The sequence below is a fragment of the Taeniopygia guttata genome, chromosome 2 (genome assembly GCF_048771995.1).
Source record: "Taeniopygia guttata chromosome 2, bTaeGut7.mat, whole genome shotgun sequence".
Lineage (NCBI taxonomy): Eukaryota > Metazoa > Chordata > Aves > Passeriformes > Estrildidae > Taeniopygia > Taeniopygia guttata.
Genome location: NC_133026.1, coordinates 152,176,565 through 152,198,839, shown reverse-complemented (window position 1 = coordinate 152,198,839; position 22,275 = coordinate 152,176,565). Strand labels below are relative to the sequence as shown.

The 22,275-nt window shown below is 57.4% G+C and overlaps 1 protein-coding gene across 3 annotated transcripts; it reads right to left on the bottom strand.

The window, feature by feature from the left end:
* Positions 1-387: 387 nt before the first annotated feature.
* PUF60 (poly(U) binding splicing factor 60) lies at positions 388-21,112 on the bottom strand. Of its 3 annotated transcripts, none has more exons than XM_041714150.2 (11): positions 20,970-21,112; positions 15,467-15,562; positions 14,107-14,196; positions 13,121-13,171; positions 8,975-9,136; positions 7,792-7,884; positions 6,531-6,744; positions 5,966-6,156; positions 3,708-3,843; positions 2,495-2,730; positions 388-1,631 (listed from the first exon to the last, which is right to left on the bottom strand). In XM_041714150.2, exons 1-11 carry the CDS (start codon positions 20,994-20,996, stop codon positions 1,332-1,334), a joined length of 1,596 nt encoding a protein of 531 aa, XP_041570084.1. In that variant the 5' UTR covers positions 20,997-21,112; the 3' UTR covers positions 388-1,331. The 3 variants fall into 3 exon arrangements, with proteins under 3 accessions (XP_041570084.1, XP_072781259.1, XP_041570085.1); XM_072925158.1 differs by having other exon boundaries at positions 12,799-13,171; positions 20,970-21,010; XM_041714151.2 differs by lacking the exon at positions 13,121-13,171.
* Positions 21,113-22,275: the final 1,163 nt, after the last annotated feature.

Genomic DNA, 22,275 nt, shown 5'->3' with positions numbered 1-22,275 from the left:
AGTGCTGTGGAATTCCTGAGCATAGGCTCAGCTCAGCTCTCTGGATCAGGGCTCTCTCCCAGCACCCCCAGTTCCTTCCCTCTGCCAGGATAGGGTGACCCCCTCATCCCAAATTCCTCCTTGGCTCCATCCCAACCCCCTGGGGCCGGTCCTGGAGGGAAACGGCTGCTCCTGCCCCACAGGCTGCTCCTGCCCTGTGGGTCCTGACTGAGTGTAGCTGGAGAGAGCTCGGGGCTGGGCAGGGGCACCCCCAGCCCTTTTCAGCCCAGCCCTGCTCCTCGGGGTGCCACCGTGGGCTGTGGAGGTGCCAGCACAGTGCCAACCCCGGGCCAGCCCGAGCCGAGGGGGTGGCAGCCCTGTCACACACACACACAAAGTGACACCGGCTTTCTTTGAGTTTTTATCTCAGACACCAAACCCCTGTGCCTGCTGGAATGTCCTGGAATGTCCTTTACACAAGGCTACAAAAATCCTGGGAGGCAGAGAGGGGCAGGGCTGGTCCCCAGGGCAGAGCTTGGCCAATTCCTTGGAACAGAGCTGGGCTGATTCCCCAGATTGAGCTTGGCCAAGCCCTGGGATGGATCAGAGCTGGACCACTTCCCTGGATCCAAGCTTGGCCAGGCCCTGGGATGGATCAGAGTTGGACTGTTTCTCTGAATCCAAGCTTGGCCAGGCCCTGGGATGGATCAGAGTTGGACTGTTTCTCTGGATCCAAGCTTGGCCAGGCCCTGGGATGGATCAGAGCTGGACCATTTCCCTGGATCCAAGCTTGGACAAGCCCTGGGACCAGAGCTGGGCTGATTCCCTGGATCAGGGAATCAGGTCATGGGATCAGAAATAGACCAATTCCCAGAAGCCAAGCTCAGCCAAGCCCTGGGATCAGTCAGGCCCATTTCCTGGATCCAAGCCCAGCCCAGCCCTGGGATCACAGTCAGGGCCATTCCCCAGATCCAACCCCTGGGAGCAGAAGTCAGGCCCCAGATCCAAACCCAGCCCAGCCCTGGGAGCAGAGTCAGGACCATCCCCAGATCCAAGCCCTGGGATCAGAGCTGGGCCCATTCCCCAGATCCAAGCTCTGGGATCAGAGTCAGGCCCCAGATCCAAGCCCAGCCCAGCCCTGGGATCAGAGCTGGGCCCATTCCCCAGATCCAAGCTCTGGGATCAGAGGCAGGCCCCAGATCTAAGCCCAGCCCAGCCCTGGGATCAGAGCTGGGCCCATTCCCCAGATCCAAGCTCTGGGATCAGAGTCAGGCCCCAGATCTAAGCCCAGCCCAGCCCTGGGATCAGAGCTGGGCCCATTCCCAGCTCCGGGCCCGGCCGTGGGGTGCAGTTCAAGCTGAGAGGTCACTGTTGTCGAACCTCTCCTGGTCGTAGACCTCGGCCACCACCTTCCTGCCCGCGAACCAGCGCCCGTTGAGCGCCTGGATGGCCTTGTGAGTCTCTGAGGCCATGGAGAATTCCACAAAGATCTTGACGATGATCTCGGCATCCTCCTCCTCGCCCTGCTTCTCCTGGTAGATGATGACCCTGTTCACAGCCCCGAACTTGCCGCACTCTTCTGTCACTTCTCCCTCCAGGTCATCATCGATGTCCTTGGGATCCACCATGTTCCGCAGCACCATCACCGTGGACTGCAAGGGAAGGCAGGAGGGAATTAAAGCCTGGATACACGCACAGGACACACCCCAGCACCCCAAACCCCACTGCTGGCCACTGCAGAACACGCCATGGGGCTGCTGGCTCAGGTCCTCAGGGATAATTACTGCGTTTCCAGGTCTGTGTGCTGCTGGCGCTGAGGGGCTGGCCCCTGGATCAGAATTCCCCTGGGCTGGGAATGCTGTGTGCCATTTTCTGGGATACACCCTGGAAGCCTTGGGCACCACTCTCATTTTCCCTGTGCTGCTACCACCCAGGTATTTTTGGCCACAATTCTCTTTATGTTCCTTTCCTCCCCTCCCAGTAAAGCGGTAGGAATCCCCAGCTGCTCTGGGTGCTCCCAACAGGACGCAAAGGTAGGTCCCACACCTGCACCCAGCCCTTCCATGACTGAGCCCCTCAGGATCTCAGATCAGAAGGGTCAGCTGAAGTCACCCGGCCTGAGCTCCAGGGCCGTGTCCAGGTGGCCTCTGGGTATCTTCAAGGACAGAAATTCCACCTCCCCTCTGGGCAGGCTGTTCTGTGCACCTGGCCCTGGCACATCTGGGGCATTCCAGGCTCTGCCCCATCCCATTCCAGGCTCCATGTGAACACATTTCTTCTGGCTGTTCCTCACAGCCCAAACCAAGGCCAACTTGTAGGCTCAGAATTCCAAACAAGTTGGGATAGAGCATTTTATTTAAAAATGCTTAAAAGTTTTGTGATTTGGGGGTTTAAAATTTTTTAAACCTTAAATAAGACTATTTAGCTGTGCTCAGCTTTTCCCAAGCCAGGCTGTGCCATGGACTGAGTCTCTGGGAAAGGTGCAGGGGTGGCAGCTGTCACCTCCTGGACTCACCTCCTGCTTGCGGAGCAGCTTCTGCATGACCATGTGGCGGGCGCTGCTGCCCGAAATGCTCATGTGCTCCTGCTCACTCAGCATCTCGGGCCGCTCCGACTCCTGGAACACCTCCTCCTCCTCCTTCTCCTTCTTCACCTCCACCAGCCCCAGGGCCGGGGGACTGGCCAGGATGGGATTCACAACCCCCACCTGCGGGATGGTCACCGGGATGGGCGGCCGGGCAGGGGTCACACCTGGGAGAGCGCAGGGACAGGAGGGTGGTCAGTGACAGCTGGGTGATGGTGACAGCTGGGCGATGGTCAGTGACACCTGGGCCATGGTCAGTGACATCAGGCAGCGGTCAGTGACACCTGGGCCATGGTCAGTGACACCTGGGCAGTGGTCAGTGACACCTGGGCCATGGTCAGTGACACCTGGGTGATGGTCAGTGACACCTGGGCAGCGGTCAGTGACACCTGGGCCATGGTCAGTGACACCTGGGCCATGGTCAGTGACACCTGGGCGATGGTCAGTGACACCTGGGCAGCGGTCAGTGACAGCTGGAAAAATTCAGTGATACCCAGGCCATGGTCAGTGACACCTAGGCAGCGGTGACACCTGGACAACATTCCGTGGTACCCAGGCCATGATCACCTGGACAATGCTCAGTGACGCCCAGTGCCAATTATCCAGCTTTTCCCCCCATGCCAGGTGTTCCTGCTGGGAACCCACGGCCTGTCCCATCTATTGGACACCAAAATGAACCCATGAAACATCCAAGCTCTTGCCCAGGCAGGGCCAGGAGCACCATTCCAGCTTCCAGTGGACTCCAGGCACAGAGTGCCATTGTGGAAAAGGGACATGGATGACAAGACACACCAGCAACAAGAGCAAGGGGACCCACAGAGCTCACGAGGGAAGAGCACACACGGGTGACAGGAGGAGGGGACAGACACGTGCAGCAACAGGAGAAGCACACAGGTGACGAGCACACACACATGGCAGAAGGAAGAGGACACGCAGATGCCAGGAGGAAGGGGGCACAGGGGCCAGGAAAAAGGGACAGACAGGTGACAGAAGAGGAGACACGCACAGGTGCCTGCAGACAGGGGACATGTGCCAGGAGGAAGGGACACAGTGCCAGGAGGAGGGGACAGACACAAGTGAGAGAAGGGGATACACAGAAGTGCCAGCAGGAAGGGGACACAGGTACCAGGAGGAGGGGACCCACCTGTGATGACACCGGGGGCCTGTGCAGCCATCACGGCCTGAGGCAGAGCCCCCAGGGGCTGGGCTAAGGTCAGGGCAGGGGACACAAGCCCCGGGGTCGCCAGCGTGCCCAGCACTGCAGCTCCTGCCACGGCTTCCTGCGGGACACGCGGAAAACCTCGGGTTAGCCCTGCCCCAGGGATGTTCCTGCAGAGCAGTTGACGTGGCTGACCCAGCCAGGCTCAGCTGCCCTACACCTGGGAAATGTCCCACACTCCCACCCCCAGGAGCTCCCAGTGCTGCGAGGGAAGGTAAAGGTGGCTCCCAGCCCAGCAGGAAAGTAAAAGCACCTTGGAAGAAAAATCTTCTCCTGGAACTCAAATCCCAATGAACACTCTGACTCCAGATGCCCAGGACTCCAACCACATCCAGGAGGAACATCCAGATAAACAATAAGCCCTTCCATGGAAGTACTGAAAATAATGTGCCTAAACCACACCCCAGGATCCCAATGTTTTTTGGCTGTTGTTGCTTTCCAGGCCATTGTAGTCCTGGTTTAATTGCACACATCCTTCTCTTCCTTGTGTTCTCAGGGCTCCTGTAATCCCTGATGTGGCAGAGCAGAAGATCCCAAGGTTTTGTCCCTCCATCCCAGATATCAGTGGATCTGTGACTCAAAGCTGCTGGGATATCCCAACTCTCCTTCACATAAATGCCCAAACTCTGGGATCCAACCTATCCCATCAGGGCTCTGCTCCCACTGCCCACAAGACCACTCCTATTTCCACTGGAGATGAAGCTCCTATTGAAGGAGAATGGGAAAGTGCTGGAACAAAACCACTGGAATTTCTGGCTCCACTGGTCACCTGCTGCCACCACTTCTCATTGGAATGGCTAAAAAACTTCTTCCAATACTTTTGATTCCTCTACTTCCTTGCAAGTCTGACTTTTCCTACCTCTGGCAGACAAGGTTGACCCTTGCTCCGCTCTCCTTAGTGCCACTCTCCTCACAGGAACAGATCCTGCAGTTCCTTGACAAAACAGCAGGATTTACCCATGTCTGTGCCACATCCCTACCTTTTCACTTAAGCAGAGTCCATGCTTCCTTCCCAAAGTGATTTTGATCCAAATAATTCCAGCCATGTCTCAACTTCCTCCCTGCCCTGACTGCAGAGCTTTCCAGACCTGTGGAATCTCTCCTGGGGACCTGAGAGTTCCGTGTGAGGAGGAGCTCCTCCCACTCCTGCCTCCACCTTTGATCCAGGGGAACATTCCCCAAAAAGCCTTTTGGAACCTCAGCTCTGCTGCAGCAGCACCAGGGGCTGCACTGACCAGCAATTCCTGCCCAAGAAAATCCCACAACTCAACAGTGCTGGAATTTTCTTGCTACATGGGCTACAGTGCCATGGGGGAGGGATCCTGCTGCCCAAGGCAGGGATGGGGGCACAGCCATTGGAATCAGTGCCCAGTGGTCCCACCCAGGAGCTCCTGGGACTTCAGGAAAATGAAATCAGAGAACTCAAGTTCTGGATCAATGTCCACCCCATCACTGCCCTTCCCTGTTTCCCAGCAGCCTAAAGTCATTCCAGGCCTCTTCCACCCTGCTACAGGAGCAATCTTCAACCAGAGTGCAGCTCACACAGCTGCTCCTGTCCCCAGTCCCTCACCCCTTCCATGTCCTTCCCTGCTCTCTTTCAGCCTCTCCTGCAACCATTTTTCCCTCACTGCTGGTTTGATTTCCAGACTAGGAATTCTCTCCACCCTTGCCCACCAGTTCTTGAAATAAAGCTGTCATCAGCTGTGCCAGATCCTTTAAAATCTGGTGTCTCAGATTCCCCACGTGCCAGGGACATGCTTCCACGTGTGAAATCCTGGGACAGAGTATGATCTGGAATCATAGCATCCTGGAATGGCTCGTGTTGGAAGGGACCTTAAAGCTCATCCACTCCCACCCCCTGCAATGGGACACCTTCCACTATCCCAGGTTGTCCAAACCCTGTCCAACCTGGCCTTGGGCACTTCCAGGGATGGGGTAGCTCCTCTGGGCACCCTGTGCAGTGTTCTGTGCTGTCCCCGTGTCTCACCTGTCCCCCCCCGTTCCACCCCCGTGTCTCACCTGTGCCTCACCTGAGCTGTCCCTGTGCCTCCTCTGTTCCACCCCCATCTCACCTGTTCCATCCCCAGTGTCTCCCCAGTTCCACCCCCGTGTCTCACCTGTGCCTCCCCTGTTCCACCCCCGTGTCTCACCTGTCCCTCCCCAGTTCCACCCCCGTGTCTCACCTGCGCTGTGATCTTGGCAGTGGCGGCGGCGGCAGCGACAGCAGCTGCAGGTGGGAGCCCTCCAGGTGTGGCGGGGGTCAGGAGGGGCATCGGGGGCGTCACGGCCTTGCCCACCCGCAGGTACTGCCCGCCCAGGTCAAAGAGGTTCATGGAGGACACGGCATCCTGGGAGGACTGTGCCTTCTCATACTCTGCAGGAGGAGATTCACCAATGAGCCTTTCGCTGTTTCATCATGGAATTATGGAATGGTTTGGGTGGCAAGGGACCTTAAAGACCTTCCAGTCCCACTCCTTGCCCCCTGCCATGGGCACCTTCCACCATCCCAGGCTGCTCCAAGCCTGCTTAATCAAGCCTGGACACTGCCAGGGCTGGGGCAGCCACAGCTTCTCTGGGCACCCTGTGTCAGCGCTTCACCCCCTCACAGCCACTACAAATTATATTTCTAAATCCCGCCCTGACCTGCTCCAAAGTTCTTCCTACCCCTTAAGTAATTCCCTCAGCAGGGTGGAAAACCCACCCCCAGGAGCAGAGGACACACCCCTGCCCTGCCCCAGCTGGCTGTACCAATGAAGCCGTAGCCTTTGTGCTTCCCTGTCGTGGGGTCCCTGGCCAAGGTGCAGGATTTGATCTTCCCAAAGGCTTCGAACACACTCTTGATGTCGTCGTCGGACAGGTCTTGGTGCACAGAGGCCACGTAGATGCGGTTGAAGGCCCGGGCCTCCTCTGCCAGCTGGTCAATGATGGGCTGAGCCTGCCCGATGTTGCTGGGCCTCCCCACCTGCAGGGACAGGGATGGAATGGAGCTGGGAAGGGCCTGGAGTACCAGGAGGGGCTCAGGGAGGTGGGAAAGGGGCTCAGCCTGGAGCAAAGGAGGCTCAGGGGGACCTTGTGGCTCTGCACAACTCCCTGACAGGAAGGGACAGCCAGGGGGGTCAGGCTCTGCTCCCAAAGACCAAGAGACAGGACAAAGGGAAACAGCCTCGAGCTGTGCCAGGGGAGGTTCAGGCTGGACATCAGGAGGAATCTCTTCAAGGAAATAGTGCTCAGGCATTGGAAGGGGCTCCCCAAGGAGATGCTGGAGTCTCCATCCCTAGAGACATCAAAGGAATGTCTGGACGTGGCACTCAGTGCTCTGGGCTGGGTGACAAGGCGGGGATTGGTGACAGACTGGACTCCATGAGCTGGGAGGGATTTTCCCACGTGAGCAGCTCCATTATTCTGTGACATGGATGGTCCATGGAGCAGGGCAGCACTTGGCCCCTCCCTGCCCGTGCAAACACACCACACCTCAGAGGTAACAGGTCCAGGAACAGCCTGCACTACTCAGGTCCTCGGCTCTGCTCCCTCCTCCCTGTACCCATTTACTTTCCCTGACCTGCTAAACTTCCAAGGACTGAGAAGCATTCTGCAAGTAATTCACAGCATTCCTACCTCTTTCCTAAACCCCCTGGGCCATGGCACTCTGCACACACTCAGGGTGTGTCAGAGACACCATAAAAGATATAAAGAATCACCTTGGCTTTGTCTTCAAAAGAATTCCATGTGTGGGTGGGAAAACCTGAAGCCAGTCTCAGGTGGGACTTGCAAGCTGGGGGTTTCTCCTTGGAGAGGAGGGACCCAGAGCCACTGTGTGCTCCATGCTGGACATCAAGGTCCATCAGGGAACAGTCTTTAGATTCCTTCCCCCATCACAGTGCCGTGGGGAGCATTTCCAGGCTGTTCCATCATGGAATTATGGAATGGTTTGGGTGGCAAGGGACCTTAAAGAAACCATTATTGCCAGGAAAAGAGAAGCAGGAACTTTCAGAGCAGGCATGTTACTCACCTTGATGTTCCTTCCCCCCAGCATGACAGAATTCATCTGCTCCAGGGCCAGCTGGGCAGCCTCAGGAACCTCGTATTCCACAAAGGCAAAGCCCTGGGATGGGAGGAGACACCTGTCAATCACTCCAGCTGTGCCAGTCTAATGCAGCCGAGCTTTCCCATGCCTACAGGTGGAATTGATTCCCACCACCCCGATTTCTGCTCGTGGCCCAAGAAGACTCCTTAAAGAAGTATTTTAGTATGGCAGAAATTGGCTTGCAGAGGTTACCCCAAGAACATCTGATTCTGGAGTCCCTCAGACTCCGAGGTCCTACAGCAAAACTCCATCCAACTAAGGGCTGCTGCCTTGTCAGCACTTCCAGAGCTTCCGGCTGGGCATAACAAGGAGTTTCTTCACTGAAGGGATGGTCAGGCATTGGAAGGGGCTGTCCAAGGAGTCAGGGAGTCTCCATCCCTGGAGATGTCTGAGGAATGACTGAATGTGGCACTCAGTGCTCTGGGCGCTCTTTTCCAACCTCAACAATTCTGATTCCATGCACTTCACCCCACACACCCCTGGCTCCCACCACAGAATCCTGCCCTAAGCAGATCAGGGAGCTGCAAACATTCACCCCCAGCGCTAAAAGGAGCCTGTTCTTCACAGGGATAGAGGCCCTTTCCTCTCCTGGCTTTATCTGGAAAGCCTTGAAGAGAGAAGAATGTTCATTGAGGGCTGGGAATCATGGAATGGTTTGGGTCATAGAGACCGTACAGCCCATCCAGTTCCACACCTTCCACTAGACCAGGTTCCTCCAAACCCCATCCTGCCTGACCTTAAAACACTTCCAGGAATGGGGCAGCCACAGATTCTCTGGGCAACCTGTGCCAGGGCCTCACCACCCCCATGGGGAAGAATTCCTTCCCAGTTTCTCATCCGGAATTCTGCAAAGCTGCTTATTTTGTGTTTAGGACACATGGCTGAAAGAAATGTCCTTGCAGAAAACCCCAAAACTGCTGCCTCATCACTGGGGCAGCAGCACCACCTCTCGCTGTCCCCAAAGAATTCCACCCCTTCCCAGGACAGTTCACCTACTCTTTGCCAGATCCAGGCCATCCCACAACGGTTTGGGTGGGACAGGACCTTAGAGCTCACCCAGTTCCACCCTGTGCCATGGGCAAGGAACCTGCCAGCAGCCCCATCCCACCTTGTGCTTCATGGTGACGGAGTCCCAGGACATGTCGATGCTCTTGATGGGCCCGAAGGGGGCGAAGGCCTGGCGGATGGTGTCCTCCCCCAGCTCGTAGTAGATGGAGCCCACGTAGACCCGGCACATGATGGCGAGTGCCCGCTGCCTCTGAGCCGCCATCTGTAGCGAGACAAGGACTGGCTGGTCAGTGCTGGGCTGGCCGTGGCCACCGGGGCCTCCTCCCCTCCTGCTTCCCTCCCGGGAGCCAGCCCTGGCGGCAGCTCTGGCACAGCCTGGATCAGAAGGGTTTCCCTGCTCGCTGCACAGGGCGCTGGAGCGGATCCGTCCGGCTCGGTCCCGGATAAAGTCCGGCTCGTCCCGGGGCAGACACGGTTCGGCCCCTCTGGCCGGGTCTCCCCCAGCCTGATCTCATCTCCAGCCACACCTGCAGGAGGAGGGAATCCCTTCACTCTAGGGCAGCTTCCCCCTCCAGGCAGCAAAGGGCTCAGCTCTGGGCACTGGGAGAACCCCTCCCGCTCCCCCCAACAGCAGAGATCCATCGGCATTCCCGCCCCCACCCATCCTCCCCGGCAGCAAAGGGTCTGGAACTGGGAACCTCCCCCCGCTCCCTCTGGTACCAGAGCTTCCACCCACCCCTGGCAGTCCGAGATCCAGTACTGGGCACCACTTCCACAGCTCAACAGCAAAGCCAAACACTTCCATGGCCCAGTGGGACTCCTGGGAAGCGTGTGGTGCCAGTACTCATCCCTGCCTGGCGGCACTGGCTGTACTGGTGCAGCCCCAACACGCGGGGGCTGCACACAGGGTTCCTGCAACGGTGTCCTAAGTCTGTCTGGAAACCTGTTTTCAAGACAAATCCAGCCATTCCTCACAGGAGGGATCCCAAAAGCAGAGCACAGTGTGTCCTTTGTGTCTGTCACCCCCAGAGCAGCTCTAGATCTGCTGAGGGACGTGGCCCTGGAGATGTGGCCATGCCTCAGGGCTCTGGAGGAGTCACTGCCTGCATGTGAGGGGATGGCTCTGGGGCAGGTGGGACACACCTGGGGCAGGAAGAGGCTGGTGCAGAGCACGTGCAGCAGCAGGAGGTGATGCCTCTGGCCCTGCCCAGCACCACAGCAGCGAGCTCTGAGCACCCCCAGGGCAGAGGGGTTGCAACCAGGACCTTCAGGAGACAATTTCTGGGGTGCCCTAATGAGCAGAGGAGCTCTGCCATGCCTGGGGTCTCCTGGGGCAGAGGGAAAGCACTCAGGGCCTCCTCAAGGCTGATTTTTGGGGTGCCCTAGGTGAGTACAGGAGCTCTGCCTGGAGATGCTGCAGCCCAAAGGGAGGGAGAGCTCATCTGTGACAGGCACAGCAGCATGGACACAGCCTGTACTCAAGGGACTCCTGCACCCTGCTGCACCTGTCCAGGACTGCCACTGGCCACAGCAGGAAACCACCTGCGAGGGTTAAACTCCTGCCATTCCCTACAGGACGCTGCAAACAGGGACAGCTCTCACCCCAGACTGTCCCTGAGGTGACATTAAACCCCAACTGCTGCTCCGGAGGTGACATCAGCCCCAGACTCTGCCCCTGAGGTGACATCGAGCCCCAGCTGCTGCTCCAGAGGTGACATCAAACCCCAGACTCTGCCCCTGAGGTGACATCAAGCCCCAACTGCTGCTCCTGAGGTGACATCAAGCCCCAGACTCTGCCCCTGAGGTGACATCAAGCCTCAAATGTTGCTCCTGTGGTGACATTGAGCCCCAACTGTTGCTCCTGAGGTGACATCCAGCTTGCCCCTGCCTGTCTTAGGATTTCCCAGCACAGCTGGGCCATGGCTCTCTTTACTCTGCAGGCTGTGACCAGCAGGACTATGGCACGTAGACATGCAGGACAGTGGCTGGGTGCTCTCCCAGGTGCTGCAGCACATTCCCAGCTTTGGTGCAGGAAAGCCCCTCAGTCTGCAGCGCATCTGTTTAGGGGGTCAGAGCCACCACCAGTGTCACCCTGGGTGTCCCAGGGAGGTGCCTCTCCCGAGGAGCCTCTGCAGGAGGAAATCCCCACCTTGCCCTGACACAGGACTCTAAAGGAGAGGTGGGGGAGCAAGGAGGACTCAAGATTTTCAGACAGCAGAAGAATTCATTCCTGCAAAGGGTGGTCAGGTATTGGAAGAGGCTGTGCAAGGAGGTTCGGAGTCCCCATCCCTGGAGGTGTCCAGGGAACACCTGGATGTGGCACTCAGTGCTCTGGGCCGGTGACAACGTGGGGATCAGGCACAGCTTGGACTTGATGACCTTGGAGGTCTTTTCCAGCCTTAATGACTCTGGGATTTTGGACTTGCAGAAGGCAGAGGTGAGATGGGCTGTGCTGACTCTGGGTCTCTGTGGGTCACCAACAGGAGCATCCAGGTAGGGGATGTGCCCTGGGCACCTGAGCTCAGCACAGGTTGGTGTCAGGGCCTCCTGCCTGTACATCTCAGTGCTCTCAGCAGCCCCCAGGATGATTTCACTGCTCCCTGGGCCTCTTTCTCCTCCTGTAACTTGGAAAAGCACCTGAAGCCTCAGCCAGGCAGCAGCCTCCACCTTTAGCTGTGCAATTTTTGCTTTTGCTGCTCTAAAGGGATTTGGGGGGTTATTTTAAGCTCAAGCCAAACCCCCACCTTGGGGTGCTCCTGTAATCAAAGTAAGTGATGCACAACCCTCAGCACGAGCATCAGTCATGACACAGTGACACCAGGGGATGGTGAAGGGACGTGGGAATCTTACACTGTGATACTGAGGACTGAGCCCACGGAAAGCTGCAACTCAGGCCTTGAGAGCCAGAGCTCAGGGAGTTCAGGCTGTGCTGCCTCCACAAAGGAACTGGAAACCCTGGCAACAGGAAAAGTGTTGGACAGGGGGCTATTTGCACTTTGTGCATTCTGATGCAAAAAAGGGGCTCCGGGATGAAGCATCTGCCAAGAATGGGAAGCATCTGCCAATAAAGGGGGCTCTGGGATGAAGCATCTGCCCATCTGACTGCTCTGAACTGTACCAGGCTCCTGCTCCTGGGCTGTGTCCACGTGTGAGTCCCGAAGGAGGAATGGCTGAGGAAAAGGGGTCATAAGCCATTAAAACATTCCTGTGCCACCAACTCAGCTGTGCCCAGCTGGGGAGAATGAGCCAGAAACGATTTAGGCCAAATTGCTGGAGTTCCACTGTCAGGCAGCAGCTCCAGGGATGGGAGAGTTCCTGGGCATGAGGGCTCCGACACCATCTCTGCCAAATGCACACCAAAACGGCTGCTCTGCTCCACTCCAAATGTCCCCCTGCTCCAGAACATCCATTCTGGCTCCCCACTGATACACCACCCACTGCCAAAGGAGGGAGACCGGGGATTTCACTTCAATGCCCTTTTTCTTGGAGTTCAAACCTCCAGCCATGTGTTACACCAGGCACAAATCTCATTTTCCAGCAAGATGGAGAGGTATTTACAAATGAATTTACATCTGAACCTTTGGGCACAGAGAGGAGTCACAGGACACTTTGTCCAGCGTGCCTTGGAAAAAGGAGAGGATGGATCGTGCCCAGTCATTCAGCTCTTTGTGGCCTCTGATTAGAAGGGGCACAAAGGCTCACCCAAGTGCTCTGATCAGTGCTGCAGTTCTGTCCCTTCCATCCTGCTTTTGCTGCACTCGGAACGTGCCATACTGCCCTGGTCTGGACCGTGCACAGTAAAGAGAGTCTGAGCCTGGGCTACACCATGTTCTGCCAACCTCCGGCACCCCGGCCCTCCCCAGCACCGGCCGGCTCTGGGTGCTGGGAGGTCGTTCCACAAGAAATCGCCCCTTGGTGAGTTACCTTGGCCGTTAGTTTTAGGTCGGGACCTCAGAACTGTAGCATCCCTAGAAATGCAGCTCCCACAATTTCACGGGTGTGTTCAGAACTGGTGGAAATCTAAAGCTGTCTTTGCCCCCGAGTGGCAGTGTCCCCGCAGACTGCACAGCCTGGGGTCTTCTCGGGGCAGTGACACCTCGCTCTGCTCCTGGGCGTGTCCAGTACAGGTGGGGATGTGGGAGGGCTGTGCTGGGCGCGGACAAGAGCATTGGCACCACTACGAACGTCCCCACGCTAGGCCCTGACTAAGACAAGTGCCCCAGAAGAAGTGAATATGTCTATTGACCGATTGTAAAGGTGAGAGAGGATCTCCAAAGCCCATTGTCACTGCTGCCATCTGAAAGACAGTAAAGACAGAGTTCAGTCTGTTGGAGCTGAGCATACTACGGCTGTTTGTACAAACTCAAGCAGAGCGGCGGCACAGGGGCACCTGCGGAGAGGCCTCTCCTTCCTCGGCCCTCGCTGCCTGGTCCCCAGGACTGTCCGGCGCCAGGACCCTGCCGAGTCCAGTCCCACCAGGCCAGGGTGGGGATGTGCTGCTGCCGCTGCCTCGGGAAGCAGGGTGGGATCCCAGGGGGGACTCAAGGCAATAGTAACCTCTGCAACCACTGTCGTTGATTCACCCCCAGCATTTAAAAGGAACCCCTCAACTAGAGCAGACCCTCAGAACCAGGCACAGCCCCAAACGGCCTCAGCTGCCGGGCAGGGAGAGCACATCCACGGGGATTCCTCAGGCAAAGCCCTTGTTTTGGGCTTCATGACTTTGAGTAAAGACACTGAGACATGTTCCAGAAACCTCTGAAGGAGGGGAGGTCAAACCCCAGTTAAGGGTTCTCCCAGTGGGGGCATTCCAGTAAAAGCAGGAACAGCCAACAAAACTTCTCCAAAATTGAGAGCACCTGGGTGCAGGGGACAGAAACGGGGCAGCACTGGGACACAAGAACACGGGGACCCTCCCTCAGGCAGAGGAGATGGTGATAGGACACTGTTCCCAGGATCCCTTCTGCCCTCACCACCATAACATGGCTCAGAAGCAAAGCCCACGGCAAAGTCTTTGGCTTCTTGTATCTCAAGAAGGGACATCCAACAGGACTGGAACTTTTAACCATTTCCTCTTGGAACAAAAGAGATCTGCGGGCAATTTGTGAGGTTAGTCAGGGTGCCCGGGTGAGCTGCAGGCTCAGGGCTGTGCTCTGGTTCCGAGGGCCTTGAGAACTCCACCGTGTCGGGGGGAGCACGAGGCAGAGGGAGCGGCTCGCAGGGGGGTCTCACCTGGAGGTTGGTGAGCTGCTGCTGCTGGTGGGCGATGGTTTGTTTCACCAGCACGCTCTTGATGCTCTGCTCCATCGCGTACTTCTTGGCCTGGAAGGAAAACAGGGGCTGTAGGGGCAGGACAACACAGCGGGGCAGGGAACGACGCCTGGCTCCGCACCACAGCTCCCAGAACCTTCTGGTCTCCATCCCTAAGCACCAGGCACTGCCCACAGCTCCCCAGCACCTCGAGGCCCTGGGACACAGAATGCCGTGTGGGGCAACGCAGGGAAGCAGCATGCACCGGGAGCTCGGCATTCGCCCTCTTCCGCCCTCACACCCCACCGCAGCCCCTTACCTGCAGAGCCCAGGGCAGGGCACGGCCTCCTCCAGTCCTCTCCTCTCAGAGAGCGTCTGCACAGACGGGTGCTACAGGAGGGAAGGGGCTCCACCTCCCTCCCCATGGCCACTCTGGGCTGGGTTCTGCCCTCTCAGCACACCCGGCCTGCTCTGCGTCTGCTCCCAAACCACACCAGCTCCTCCCTGGCTCTGCTCCCTAAATGCCCCAGTTCACCTCTGGCTCTGCCTGCCCTCACAAGGCTCCCCTGGGGTTGCTCTCAGTCCTCCCCAGATTTGGCAAAGCCAGAGATTCCAGGCTGCCAGTACCAAGGCTCAGTGCCAAGGCAAACCTCATCCCCAGACCTGTGCTGTTCCCCAGGACACACCCTCGGCCACTCCTTGGCACCTGGTCTCCATGGCTGTGCTTGGGAGCTGCCAGGGAACAGAAGGATCTAACCCAGGGATTTGAGGGGTGTGCTTTGGAAACCTGGAAACAGACAAGGGGGTTTGCATCCATTGGCTCCAGAGAAGCCAGAGGGAATGAGGCTGGGAGCCAGCCACCTCACACAGAGGGACAGCTGTGACAGCACAGGCACAGCCACAGGGAGCCTCCCGAGGACAGAGCTCTGTGTCCCTGTCGTCCCGAGGACAGGGCTACTCTGGGATGTGTGCTGGTGTGGACAGTGACAGGCCAGCTGAAGCAGATCCCAATTTCAGTCCTCCTGGAGCAGCAGCTGCTCCTCAGTGACTCCACACCCTAGCTCAGAATTCCCATCTGACTTAGGACGCCATTTTCCTGAACTGACTGACTTTAATTAAACCCACTCTCACCCACCCCAACAGCAATTCCCCACCATGGTCCTGAAAGTGTCCATGAACCCTAAACCAACCCGAGTAATTCCAAATGTGACTGTGGGACCCTCCAGTACAGCCATGATCCCAGAGATCCGGTGGTGAATTCCCTTTGGCTCCACCAGTGGCAGAGTCTCATTAAAACACACCACCACCCCCCAAACAGCAAATTGCCACCAGCTTTACTCACTTTCTGGAGAGCTTCCTGCTGCTCCGGGGTGAGAGGGGGCAGCCCCAGCTTTGCTGCTGTGCTTTGCCCGTTTTCCATCTTAATGGACTCCGTACCCTAAGGAGACAGAAGATGCTCAGAAAAACTGTTCTCACAGGACTGACCTGTCTTCCTTGCCAGAAAATCAAAGCACTTCATGTCAGAACATGACAGTTGGCTAAAAACCCTTCCCAAACCCAGCTGTATGTCAGGAAAACCAGTTCATATTCCCCACTATTCTCTGCAGGAAGAGCCAACCCAGCAATTGTATACTTAGAGAGTTCTCCAGCCACATTTTCTGTGAACAGACAATCAGATAATCCCAATCCTTACTCATGTCATCTCCATCCCCTCAACAAGATCCACTGTCTAATGTCCTCATCAATGTTCTCCTCCCGCTTCTCCCTCCCAGCTCTGTTCACCAGCTCTCTCAAGTTCTTATTTTAAAAACTTCTCTGAAACTTTTCCAAATCACAGAATCATGGAATGCTTTGGAGGGACCTTAAAGCTCAGGCAGTCCCAACCTCTGCCATGGGCAGGAACACCTTCCACTGTCCCAGGCTGCTCCAAGCCCTGTCCAGCCTGGCCTGGAACACTTCCAGGGACAGGGCAGCCAGAGCTCCTCTGGGCAACCACTGGTTGGGTTTCACCACCCTCACAGGGAAGGATTTCTCCCCAATATCCCATCTGGCCCTGCCCTCTGGCAGTGGGAAGCCATTCCCTGTGTCCTGTCACTCCAAGCCCTTGTCTGCAGTCCCACTCCAGCCCTCTGAACTATGATTCCAGCACAGCACAGTGATCCCACTGCTGGGACTGGGACTGCAGCATGGTGATCCCATTGCTGGGACCATGGATCCCAGTGCTGGAATCAGAATGGGGGTTCTGGCAGCACCATCCATCAAAACAGAGTTGGTTCCTTCTCTCAACTCCACATTTCCCATCAACCACCCAAAAACCAGCGGGGACAAACCCCAGCCTGTGGTCCTGGATGTGCTCCTGTGGGAAATCTTTGCTTCAAGTAAAAGGATCCATGGAAAAACATCCATTCAGAGCAGGAGCCAAGACCTGAAGCTTTTCCTTTACCAAAAGCAAAGCTTTTCCTGGACTGTCACAGAATCATGGAATGGTTTGGGTTGGAGGGACTTCAAAGCTCATCCCATTCCACTCCCTGCCATGGGCAGGGATACCCTCCACTAGCCCAGTTCCTCCAACCTGGCCTTGGACACTTGCAGGGATGGGGCAGCCACAGCTTCCCTTCCCAGCCCAGCCATTCCAGGATTCTAGGATATACCCTCAATCATCTGACTCTCATTTTACAGCAAGAATGAGACTCCTGGTTCTGTGCAGCCTCCAGTCCCCTGTGGGTGGTGTGAGCATTTTCCAGGATCAGTGCACAGGGAGCAGACAGAAAACAAACCCTCCCAACACAAAATCCTGCTCTGCAGGTGTCCAGACAGTACCCAGAGCTGCAGCTGTTCCCTGTGTCCCTTCAGAAGTCCATAGCTGGACTGGGACACAAGGAACACAAGGATGACGGGAACAGAGGTGGCTGGAGCTGCACACTGACAAACTCCAGTGCACAAAGCCACAGCCAAGCTGAAAACAAGAGCAGCAAGCGATATGGAATCATGGAATTGCTGATATTGGAAAAGCCTTCACAGCCCACCGAGTCCAACTGTCCCCAGCACTGCCAAGGCCAGCAACCATGTCCCCTAATGAAATGCCATCTCCACCTGGCCACAAGCACAATCCAGAAACGCTCATCTGTTTAGAAAAGAAGGCTCCCTCATCTCCAAGATTCATTTTGATTGTGGAACATCCAATAAATTAATTTTAAAAATCCTTCTTGTCCTTTCCCACCTGGATGAAGCCTGTTTGTCACCAGCTGTCCCTGTCCCCTCCCATGTCTCTGCCATTGGACACCCAGAACTCTCCCCAGCCAATTTCAAAATCCACAAACCCTTCTCCCACTGCTGCTTCCATCTCCTTCAGTTTTAAAAACTCAATTATTCCAATTTAGGAGCTCTGAGATGTGGAAGGAGAAGAAAAGAGTGAAGGGCTGCCAAGTGTAACCATTCAAAATAAAAAAGTCAGGAGCCCGGTCTGTTGTGATTGTTCCAAACCCAGCCCATTGCACAGCTGCCTTTAATATAATTTACATATCTGGGCTCATTAACAGGCACAGCTTCCAAAAACTGCTCTGGAACATTGCAGCTCCAGCAGAGAGAGCAAAGCTGAGACTGGAAGGACCCAAAGGTACCCAGGCACTGCTGGCTCCAAGCTCTCTGCCCCCACAAATCCCTCTGGGAAGAGCCCATAGATCCAGGGGTGATCCCTGCTGACCACGGGAATGGCTCCAACAGGAATTCCTGACCATACATCCCTTGCCAGGGAGCATTCCCCAAGGAACATCATCACCCTGTCACTCTAGGCTCCCTGGAAAGCAGCACATTGTGCAAACCCACCCCAGCCTCCACCCTGACACTCAGAGAGCCCGGACTTTCCCGGCTCCTTGGGATAACCCTGCTCCCAGGAACTAGGAACGAGCCCGGCTCCCTGGGGCCAGACAATAGCACCCGGGGCTTTGTGCTAGGCTCCTCCCCTGAAACCTTATTACCACATCCCATAACAGCCAAAGGAGGAAAGTGGGAGAAAAACTCGAGCAAAGCCAGTTGAGGAAGCAGGAGAACAGGAGCTTCTTTGGAAAAAAATAAATGGGAACTGGATTCCTGCTGCTATTCCGGCATCTGAGCGTGGCTGGGCCCTTCTAGGGAGTTTGAACGCCAAGAGCGCAGAAACATTTCTGGAAATCTGTTACAGGGCTGAGAACTTCCATGAAGTATAAACACACAGAAAGGACAGAATCCCGTTTATTTGGGAACCACAAACAGCAGATCTCATGGAGATTCAAGGAGACAGAAGTGCAAAAAGGAAGAATGAAGCACATGGCCAGGGCATTGGCTCCACCCCTGCTCCCTGACAGGGTGACAGGAATTCAGCAGATCCTTTCACACTGGCCCCAGCAGAGGCTGGAACGCAGCCCGAGCAGCACAGAATGTCAGGAGCAGATTGGAAAAGATTCCGAGAGCACAGCGTCCAGCCTGGGACTGCTCCCCACCTCTCAGCACCTCAGAGCTCTGAGTCCAGCTGCTCCTTGGATACTTCAAACCTCCAGCAGCAGCCCCTTCCAACGGCCCCACCTCTTCCAGAGAGAAATTCCTCAACTACAGCTGAGTGTCCAGGGAAGGCCCTTCCTGGTGGGTACAACCACACTCCAGTTCAGTCCCTATTTTCCACCTAAGCCCTTGGGGATTCCACTGGCAGCCTGGAAGCCCTTGTGGGCACGGTAACCTTTAGTACTCCTCAGTGGCTTTAGCAACTCCTTTCCCACACCCCGTGGAATGCTCCTTCCCAGCTGGGAACAGCAGTGCTGGCAGTCACTGCTGGCACGTGCAGAATCCAGAGCATGGGGCACATCCAAAGCTTCTCCACTACTCCCCAGACGTGTTCCTAGAGACTGGCAGGAACCCAAACCTCCCAAAATGGGCCCTTTCTGCAGCACTTGGTGAGCAAACGGCTCCCACAGCTGCATTCCCTGGGAATCCCACACACATCCCCTGGGCTCTGTCTGTCCCACAGCACACCAAGGTGCTATCCAGGATCCTGCATTCCCTGGGAATCCCACATATATCCCCCTAGGCTCTGTCTGTCGCACAGCACACCATGGAGCCATCCTGTATTCCCTGGGAATCCCACACACATCCCCTGGCCCTGCTCTGTCCCACAGCACACCAAGGGATTATCCAGGATCCCCTGGGAATCCCACATAGATTCCCCCTAGGCTCTGACTGTCCCACAGCACACCATGGAGCCATCCTGCATTCCCTGGGAATCCCACACACACCCCCTAGGCTCTTTCTGTCTCACAGCACACCAAGGGATTATCCAGGATCCTGCATTCCCTGGGAATCCCACACACATCCCCTGGCCCTGCTCTGTCCCACAGAGCCATCCAGGATCCAGGATTCCCTGAAAACATGGAATGAACACTCACAGGTCCCACCCAGCCTCGCAGGCTCCTTCCCCAGGAGCAGCAGAGCTGATTCCTGCATCTGACAGACAGCCACACAGCTGCCTTTGTGTGACTCCCACTGCTCCTGCCACCATGGAATCACAGGGGCTGGAAAACTCCTCCAGACCATTAAGCCCAACCAGTGACCTGTCCCCAACCTGTCCCTGGAGTGCCACCTCCAGGGATGGGCACTCCAAACCCCCCTGGACACCCTTTCCTCAAAGGAATTCCTCCTGGTGTCCAGCCTGAGCCTCCCCTGGCACAGCCTGAGCCCATTTCCTCCTGTCCTCTCACCTGGGAGGGTGTCCACAGGGACTCCCCACACCTGGAGAGCCCTGTGCAGGTGTGTCCACAGGGATTCCCCACACCAGGAGACCCCTGTGCAGGCATGCCCACTGGATAAATGGGAATTCTGAGGCCAGGTGTTTCCTTCCCATCCCCCACGGAATCACAGGTAACCTCACAAAGCGAGACCTGCCCCCTCCTTCCCAGCACTGACCTGGGATTAAGGAAAAAATGAGGCAGGAAACAAAGCGAGAGTTGTTTAGATCTCCTCCCAAATGGGAGCACCAACCCCAGTGAATTCACAAAAGGAACTCCAGGACACACAATTCCTTCCGGGATCAGCAGCGGCCCCTTAGGGGAAGGCTGAGCTGCCCTGGAACCAGACCTGCACCTCAGAGAAATCCCGTATTTTCCCTGAAAACAGAGATGGGGAACAGGAGACAAACCCCACAATGAACTGCTGCCGTGCCACACGGCCGGCAGATCCAGCCCGGCACTGCAGGAGCTCTGGGGGTCGGATGGAGCTCCTGCAGGAGCCCGATTCCCGTTTCACAGCAATCCCAGCGAGCCCGGAGCCGGCCCAGCACCCCGGCAGCATTCCGCGGCTGTCAAGGCTCATCCCAGGAAAAGGAACACCCGACACCGCTGCGCTCCCACACCGCACCCGGCCGGGGGCTGAAACCTCCCACAGCCCACAGAGCTCCGCAAAACGCAATCCAGGCGGACTCGGGAACGGGAGCCCCAGAGCAGCACTTAAACAAGCGGATTTAGGAAACCGGGCCCAACAGCGAGCACTGAGACAGGCGAATTTGGGAACGGGAGCCCAAAGAGAAGCGTTTAAAGCCACGGATTGGGGAACAACAGGCCCGGCACAGCGGCCTGCAGCGGCACGGCCGCGGAGGTGGGGGGGACGGAGCTCAGCACCGCGCGGGGGAACACCGACACCTTCCCCTCAGGGACGAGGCCGCGACGGGAGCCCAGAAGCGGAAGAGAACCGGCGGGAAGCGGCGCCGTCCCCTCAGAGCCGCCACGCCACCCGGAGACAGCCCGGCCCGGGCGGACCCCCTTGGCGGCCGCCCTGTGTCCCGCCCCGAGGCGCCGGCCCGGCCCGGCCCCGCCGCCCCTCACCAGCGCCATCGCCGTTGTCGCCGCCATCTTGTCCTCCCCGTCTGCCGCACGCGCCTCTCGCGAGAGCTCCGCGGCGCGCGCGCGGGAAACGGGGGCCGGGCGGCTCTCGCGAGAAGTATCGCGAGAGCGCGGCAGGACGTCACGTGACCCCGGCGGCTGGCAAGATGGCGCCGCCCAGGCGCCGTCGCCGCCGGAGGGCGAAGTGTGGCGTGGTGTGGTCCCGGGGGAGCGGGGCTTCAGCTCGGCTGCTGCGGCCCTCAGCGCCGCTGCACTGGCAGGATCCGGTGCCTCGGGCAGGGCTGTGACAATCCGAGCCCCGAACAGAACGGATTCAAACCAGTTAAAATGCATTAAAGCCGCGTAAACCCAGCTAAAACGGGATAAATCCGACTGGTACCCCATGACCCTTGGTCGCAGCTCGGGGGAAGAGCTGCGGACCTCGCCCCCCGCCCGGTACCTGCCGTGGTGTGGTGCTGAATGTGTCACGGGGTGCGGACCGGGACCTACTCTGGGAAGTGCAGGGAAACGTCCCTGTTCCCAGTCCGGCATCTCTGTCCCTTCTCTTGGCCCCGTTCGAGGGGCCTTAGTCCCTGGTGTCCGAATTTCAGTGCCGAGCCAAGGGCACACCCCAGCACAGGGAATGGAGCCGGACTGGGAGAGCTGGGAATGTTCATCTGGGAGGGAGAACATTCCAGGGACACCTCAGATCCCCTTCCAGGGCCTAAACGGGCTCCAGGAGAGCTGGAGAGGGACTCCAGAGGACGCCTTGGAGGGGCAGGACACAGGGAATAGCTGCTCACTGCCAGAGGGCAGGGATGAATGGGATATTGGGAAGGAATCCTTCCCTGGGAGGGAGGTGAGCCCCTGGCACAGGTGCCCAGAGCAGTTGTGGCTGCCCCTGAATCCCTGGCAGTGCCCAAGGCCAGGCTGGACGGGGCTTGGAGCAGCCTGGGACAGTGGAAGGTGTCCCTGGGGGGTCTGGAGGGTCCTTCCCACCCAGCCCTGCCGGGGTTCCCTGTCTGTGCCAGGGGGTGGAAGTGCAGCTCTGGAATGGCCCCACAGGTGTGGGCCCTGTCCCAAGCACAGGCAGCCTCAGCAGGACAGCACACCTGGCAGAACTGGCACTGGAATCTTGTATTCCCACTCTGGAATATCCCCGGCCCTGAGGAAAGGCCCCAGGGAGGGCCCAGAGCCCCAGGGAGGGCCCAGAGCCCCCGGGTCTTTTAAAGGAGTTTGGGCCACTGAATTCACCAAGGGCAGGGAATTCCAGGCTCGGAGCAGCCGTGTCAGACCCCGTTAAATCCAT

Bases quoted from the DNA above. Each gene is read 5' to 3' on its own strand.
- PUF60 (XM_041714150.2), bottom strand. From the start codon at position 20,996: ATGGCGGCGACAACGGCGATGGCGCTG. The intron at 14,197-15,466 runs GTGAGTAAAGCT...TTTTCCTTCCAG, and splicing joins AGCAGGAAGCTCTCCAGAAA to GCCAAGAAGTACGCGATGGA. The intron at 2,731-3,707 runs GTGGGTCCCCTC...GCGCTCTCCCAG, and splicing joins GGCCCCCGGTGTCATCACAG to GTGTGACCCCTGCCCGGCCG.